General features: G+C 33.8%; 1 protein-coding gene across 1 annotated transcript; it reads right to left on the bottom strand.

The window, feature by feature from the left end:
- Nucleotides 1-703: 703 nt before the first annotated feature.
- LOC101446670 (olfactory receptor 8D1-like) lies at nt 704-1,663 on the bottom strand. The gene has a single exon (XM_004459584.1). The coding sequence runs from the start codon at nt 1,661-1,663 to the stop codon at nt 704-706; it is 960 nt and encodes a 319-aa protein (XP_004459641.1).
- Between the last annotated feature and the right edge of the window lie 6,175 nt (nt 1,664-7,838).

Consider the following 7,838-nt stretch of genomic DNA (forward strand, 5'->3'; position numbering starts at 1 on the left):
GGGAAATCTGTCACTTAAGAAGTTGAATTTTTGTAAGGCAGAATCAATAATTACATGAGTTTGTCTAGAATGGTGATTCTTCCTTTCAAAAAGCAGTTTCACTGGCATACCATACATTGTTACTAATTTCTTCTTTCATTTTCATGAGGGATCATTAATTTGGGAATGTTATTTTCCATGAGAAAGATATGTGGCAGGAGTAAAAGAAACAGAATTCAAGAATACACTTAGGAACCAAATATACAATTATTCTTGGATTTACCCCGTGATCAAGGATTAAGATTATTTTCTGCCATACCCTAGTCTAATAGCACTTACCCTGAGTTTCACTTAGCTAGTTAACAGCAGCAAAAAGGGAAGATGCAATTTACCCCAACTAAAGGAAAACAATCTATAACAGTTTTTTATAATATAGGAGCAAGATAAGACCTTGCAGATTCACTTGGGAAGAACTTGTAAAACTGAACACATCTGGGCTTCATTAAGAACCTTCTGAATCAAAATCTCATGGAAGAGTTTGCTCAGGGAATAGATAAGTGTTTCTCTATGTGTCATTTCTGTATGTATGTGTGCACATGTTTCAATAAAAGCAGTAATATTTGGTAACTATGGTGAAGAGAAGGGAAATGGTTTGTTAATTTTAAGAAACATAAAATTAGTTTAGTTCCAAGAAAAAGAAAGATGGAAACTATCGACATCTTCTTTAATGGTCCTGACCACTCCCCTGGGGAGGTCCATACCTCATTCCAATGACTTTTCTCAGCTCATGCTTTATATCCTTATTCCTCAAGCTGTAGATCAAGGGGTTCAGCATGGGGATTACTGTGGTGTAGAACACAGAGGCCACCTTCTCCTGTGCCATGTTGCTGCTGGATGATGGTTTAAAATACATGAATGTGATGGATCCATAAAAGACCCCAACAGCTGTGAGATGAGAACCACAGGTACTAAAGGCTTTGGACCTGCCTTCAGCTGAGGGTACTCGAAGGATGTTGATGAGTATGAAGACATAAGAGATGATGATGACCAGAACTGTTGCAAATGCATTAGTTCCACCTACAAGTATTAACATGAGCTCATTAATGTAGGTATTGGAGCAGGAGAGTTTTAGAAGAGGAAGAACATCACAGAAGTAATGTTGAATGACATTATCTGCACAGAAGGAAAGCCTAATCATGGACATAGTGTGAGCCACACTTCCAAAAGTTGCTATGCTATAGACCCCAATCACCAATATGCAGCAGACCTTTTGGGACATTGTGCCATGGTAAAGCAGTGGTCTACAGATAGCTACATATCTATCATATGCCATAGCCGTCAGCATATAGCACTCACCAATAGCAAAATAACAATAGAAAAAAAGCTGTGTCATGCATTCAGGATAGGAAATAACATTTTGCTCCAATACAAAATTTCCCAGCATTTTGGGGGTAACAATTGAAGAATAAAATAAATCTAGGAATGATAAATTGCAGAGGAAAAAGTACATAGGAGCATGGAGTTTGTAACTGAAAATGATTATGAGGACCAAACTGAGGTTTGCCACTACAGTAACCACATAGATCCCTAGGAAAAGGAGGAAGAGGGGCAACTGAAGTTCTGGTTGATCTGTCAATCCCTTGAGGATAAACTCAGTCACCGTGGAATAATTTTGTCTGGCCATTTCCTTCAGGAAACAGAGTATGAAACTAGGAAAAAGAAACACAGAAAGTAAGAAAGCTATGTTTCCATGATTTACCCTTGTTTTAAAGTTCTGATAGGAAAAATATTTCAAAACTGATAATTGAACTAAAACTTTTTAATGGTTGCCAATAATAAACCTATGAATTATATATTTCATGTCAGGTTTGTGTTATTTTTAGTCAAAGAATATTATTGGGTACACAGAATAAAAGAATAAATGCAATAAGAACTTTAACATAATTGGAAAACATCTGAATAGTGCAAAGCTGCAAAAAATGTTTGTACCCTCGGAGATTTTTTCAGTATATGGAACAAACAGGATCTCAGCAATTATGGAATGAACTGGGACAACCTCTTAGTGTGCAGGTTCCCTAGGTACTGGTAACACAAGGAGTTAGGTACTGGTGACATAAGGATTTATTAAAACATAAGAAAGTCATTTGAGGGATAGTGTTGGACTTTTTTGTGCACTGGGTTCTTGTTCCTCATGGAACACAGACTACCTCCCCTAAGGAGAAAATGGTAAGGGAAAGCACATCTTAGAGTCAGGATGCCTAGCCTCAAAAGGAAGTACAGAGCTCATTATGCTCCAAGTGAAGCATTTATTAATTTAATTAACAATTTAAATTAATTCAACTTAATCCTGGAGTTCTTGATTGAAATGAGTCAATACTCCATTATATATATATATATATATATATATATATATATATATATATATATATAATTCTAGGAAGGGCTTTGGATGTAATGTGGGTACATCTAGGGAAACAATATAATATAAAACACAGAAGATGGAACTTTCCTATTGCCATCCACTGCACACCCCGTAGAGAACAGAAAACCCTTTTCCTCCTATTTCAGTTGTATTGGGTTGCATAATAGCCATATATACTCTGGCCAAGAAAAGTTTTACTAGTATTTCAATTTGTGATTTTCCTAAATAATGCTAATTCACAGTGAACACTTTATGAAAGTATGCACAGAATTTGTATACTTACACGAATGTTGCCAGCAGTAGCACAGCTGTGACTCCTACTTAATATACATTTTTTTTTCTCTTATTAATGTTGGATAAATTCACATACTCAGCTTCATGGCAAACATTACCTGTCCTGTATCTTGCTGATTTGAATTACAGTGTGTTATTATTGGCACCTAACATCAGAAGCTCAAATGATATCTAGTGGAAATAAAGAATAAATAAAGTCCCTTCTTGCCATTTCTAAAGTTGGATTCCTGCCCCAGCTGAGTCACTAATTCACCATGTGCCTTTGAGAAGGGCCTTTCTTTCTTCTTCCATGGGGTTGGGCTGATCATCTCAAAGACCTAAGGTAGAATGGCTTTGTGGTTCTACCTTAAGTAAGCAATAAAAAAGCTCCTCTTCCATCCCCAGATCCCGCATAGCCTTTTCTACTCAAGGGAGCACTTTGATTCATTGTTTATAGCACTTGAACTCCAAGAAGGTGCATGAATACAGTATATTCTCTTAGGAATATAAGAGTCACAGGAGACTCTCAAACTTAAAATTCTCCTGAGAAGTAAAAATAAAATAACGAAGTTGTACTTGCTTTCAAATAATAGGACTTCCATAATATTGGAATTTCCAATGTTCAGAACCAAAATTTCTATCTCACATCTTGGAATGAGAAAACTTTTTTCCAAGAAGAGGAATGAGTCCTCTTTTTTGAACTGATTGTAGGATTATCTAAAAAAGATGTGCAGTAGTTTGGTGAGTTTTCTCACTCATCTCTGTTTGTGCTCCAACCCATACAGCATAGTAACTCTTTCTTTGAGTTATAACTAAAGTCAGTTAAAATCTCTTTCTCCTGGAATGTTCAGTCAACTTCCTAGTAGTAGAAATGATAATCGAGACAGGAAAATTCATCTCCTTCTTAAATATTCCTGACTGGATTGATTCAGTTTTACAGGATTCTCCCCATAGTTTATAAGAAGCTCCAGGTGGCCCCTCCCAAAATAGAGCTAAATGTTCTGTCAGTTGTCATAGGCTTATAGTCTACCCTTGCACACGGTGGCCTTAGGACTCCTAGACAGAATGGTTTCAAACTCACCTTTAGGGTCTTTATTTTCTTGGAGACGGGGGTCTTCTTTCTCGTGATAATGTTAGGTACTCATTAAGCACATGCTCTGGTTTAACAGTAATTTATTTTTGATAAAAAAATCTGTGCAGAAGTTTTTCCCATTTAATCTCAAAATACTTGAGGCAACACGGACTCCTAGATGAATCAGGCAAAACTAATGTTTTTTTCTCAGTTTCCAACATCATTGATATTGTAAACAAGAATTTGTCATTTGGCTTACTTTCTACATATATTAGTGTTAATCCTGTATAATTCAAGGCTCTAATCATCACTTTCATATACTAATCTTCATTCTTGCATAGAAATTTAGATATTTTATTTCATATCAAATAACCTGGCAGTTTTCCACAAACAACATTGATTAGAAAAATAAGGAGGTATTTTTCTGATGAACTGGTCTTTACTGAACAGCCCAAGTAATTTTTAATCATTTTAGTTCTACTTTTGTTTACCTGATTTCTCTCATAAACAGAGAATGTAGATGGAATTCAATCACTGTCAATTTACCTGTTTATATCTGTTTTAAATAAAAAGAGAAACTGTACCTTTAAACTCTTTTAAAAGATTTCTTTTTGAACAATGTTCCTAACACAGGATCCAGTATATCCTGAAAATTATTTCAATGTGTCTTTGACCTAGTTACAAAAATGTGTTTAGTAAAACTGAAAAAACCAATTTCATGCCAATATCTTCTCATTCCAACCTTACTATTTAATAGTATAAGAAATAGGCACTGTGCTCTATTACACCATATAAAGGTCTTTGTATTTGTGCCATATCACATCTGCTAAGACCATAAGAACTATATTAAATAATAGCCATAAACAACCACAATTAATGGGCCTTCTACCTTCTTCTGAATTTAATAGGAATGCCTTAATAATTTGATATTAAGTGTCTTATTTATATTAACTGGAGTGTTTGCTCTAAACTTTTATTACCCTTTCCTTATAAGATTAAGGGTGTTCCATCAAGAACAGGAGTTAATTTTTTATTAAATGCATTTTTGGTATCTATTAAAGTAATAAATTGACTTGATAGTATTTTTTCAAAAAAGAAAGGGCTTTGTATTCATGGAATAACTTATGTTTAAAAATAATTTAAAATAAACTATTTTATTTAGAACTTTTTATCTATATTCGTAAACAAAATTGATGACTATTTGGTCTATCATCACTTTGTTACCTTTGCCTAGTTTTATAATCAGGGTTATGATACTGGCAGAGTATTGACTGAGACTTTTCTACATTTTGCTCATGCTTGGGAAGAATTTAAATAATGCAGGAATTATTTGTTCCCTGAAGGTTCACTTGAAGTCACCAATAAACAATTCACTTTGTGCCTTTTCTGGGGGGATGAAATACTGTTTAGAGTTCTCCTTTTATATAGTTATAAGTTATTTCAGGGGTTCCCCATTTTTTGCCATTTTTTGGAAATTTATATTTCTATTTAAATTATTCATTTCAACTCAATTTATTTGTAGTATTATCTCATATTTTTATTCTTGAATATATTTATGATTATATTGCTTTTCTGATGGCTAAAGCTATTTACTTATATTTTTTCCAGTACTTCCTGCCTTGATTTTGTTTTTATTATTTTTAAAGACTGAATTTCTAATTCACCAGTTTGTAGGATTTTAACTTTATTTAGTGACCATCTTTCTTTTGTTTTATCCTCTTCATATTCTCACTTCTAAAATTGAATGCTTAATTTATTTTCAGTCTTTTAAAATAAGGCAATGGCTCTTTCTCAGAATTTCTTAAATATGCATTAATATAAAAATGTTTTCTTTGGCATTCTTTTCTCCATAAATTTTTGTTTTAATTTTTATTTTGTTTTCCTATCGATCCGAATAATTGTTCTGAAATTCGCCTTCTCTGTATACCTTCTAACTAATTTAATATTACATTGTGTTACATTCAGAAAATGTGACCAGAGATTATACTTTTTATTTTTATTAATCAATACTTGTACTTTTTTCTTGTATTTAAAAGCAAATAATGCACTTTTGATGCATTATTTTTCTGAATTATATCCTTGAATCCTTGAGTAACACTTTTACGATATGCATAGTTTTTTGGTCTTTAAAATTTGAAAAGACTATGATTTCATTTTCACGTGTAAATAATAATTGGGCTGGATATGGAATCCTTATGTCCATTGCCATACTGACTAATAGAACATAGTGTGCTGACAAGAAGTTTCAGGTTGGTTTAGTTCTCATTCCTTTGCAGATAGCAAACAATTTCTCTCTGGAGGCTTAGAAGATGTTCTCCTTACCTTGGAATTTATAACTAGGCATGCAAATATTTGTTTGATTGTACCTGCTTTTGATGGCCTCTTCCGAACTTAGGATTCAAGTTCTGAGTCAAGGAAGTTCCCTCTATCATTTCGTTTGCTTGTTTATTGTTTTCCCTCCATATTCCTCCTTTACTCTTTCTGGAATTTTTATTAAGAAGATATCTCCTGATTGCATTTCTGACTCTTCATTTTCTTTCAGAAGATTCTAATTTATGTTTTTTCTGAGGTATGTTGTTGGGGAGTTGCATGACAGAATTTCCAAATAACTAATTTTGTCCTCTCACATATTCACTTCATTATTCAGCCCTTGAACCATTCTTTTTAAAAACAATTAGCTTAAAATTTCAGTAACATTCTCAGTGTCATGAAAAGGCATAAAACAAAAGAACACACATTTCCTAATAGTTTTTATTATAAAAGATTTATACCTTTTAAAACATATTCTTGATAGTGTCATAGTTCTTGCCACTAATACAAGTGGAACATATTTCCCATTTCCATTTACAGGTGTTTATTGTTATTGTCAAATAAAACCATTAATTTTTCCATCTTTCTTTTATTTCCAGACATTATGCTATATTCTTTTATTAATTCTGATGTTACTTCTTACAGCTACTTGAAATTTTTAGTATGTATTTTCATCAGTGAAAAACAAAATACTTTTAGATTTTATTTCCATATATATAAATGGTTATTTTTTATTGTTTTAGGCATTTGTTTTTTATTGTCTTAGCATTTACTAGAACTTCAAGTATACTAAACCAATTGTAGCATCAGTATACATATCTTTTATAGTTCCAATTTTAATTAAAATGAATTTAATATATTTTGCTTGAAGTGTGTTTTGAGTTTCTGGCTCTCTATAAAAAGGTGTAAACAAACATTTTTCTCCCATAGAATGCAACTATACAACCAGGTCATACTGCATAGGCAGTGTATTAATTTTATTGCTGCATAACAAACTATTCAAATTTAGGGGCTTAACACAAGACACATGTATTATTCTACAGTTTTCATGGGTCACATGTACAAGCTTGGCTTAAATGGATCCTCTGATCAGAGTTTCACAAAGATTGTCAGCCAGACTGCATTCACATCTGAAAATTCAACTAGAGAAGGGGCTACTCCCAATCTAACTCATATCATTGGAAGAATTTTATCCCATGCAGTTGTAGGGCACTAGGCTCCTACAGGACACTCACAGTTCCTTGCTACATGGCCCTTTCTATAGGAACTTTACAACATGGCAGCTTACTTTGTCAAGGCCAGCAGAGAGCTTCTAATACCAGTCTGCAATAAGGGAGTCTTAAAAAGTTAACATAATCATGGGAATGACATCCCACAACCATTTTCTGAAGCAATTTAGAAGTAAATCACACAAAACCTCATAAAGGCATTAATACAAGGGTGTGATTCACTTCCCTGAAGCAAGAAGTGAATCGTTAGAAGCAAGTCACACAAACATATAAAGGCATTATTAATACAAGGTGTGATTCACTTCCTTGATGCACATGGGGCAGACTTCTAGGATGTGTGAGTGATCATCATGTCATAGTGTGTTACATCAGTGGGTAAAGACCCATATAATGAGCGGGAAGGTGTTATACCCCCATCCTGGGGAGGCCTGATGTTCTGAAACAGATGGGAGGGTATTAGGGAGGACAGACTAGTGTTTTAAGCTCTCAGTATTGTTCCAAGTGCCTAGCAATCTTGTCCTTCAAGCAGTGAAGCTTGGTCATCACTGTGGGC

This window comes from Dasypus novemcinctus, chromosome 27 (genome assembly GCF_030445035.2).
Source record: "Dasypus novemcinctus isolate mDasNov1 chromosome 27, mDasNov1.1.hap2, whole genome shotgun sequence".
Taxonomy (NCBI): Eukaryota; Metazoa; Chordata; class Mammalia; order Cingulata; family Dasypodidae; genus Dasypus; species Dasypus novemcinctus.

Bases quoted from the DNA above. Each gene is read 5' to 3' on its own strand.
- LOC101446670 (XM_004459584.1), bottom strand. From the start codon at position 1,663: ATGGCCAGACAAAATTATTCCACGGTGACTGAGTTTATCCTCAAGGGA.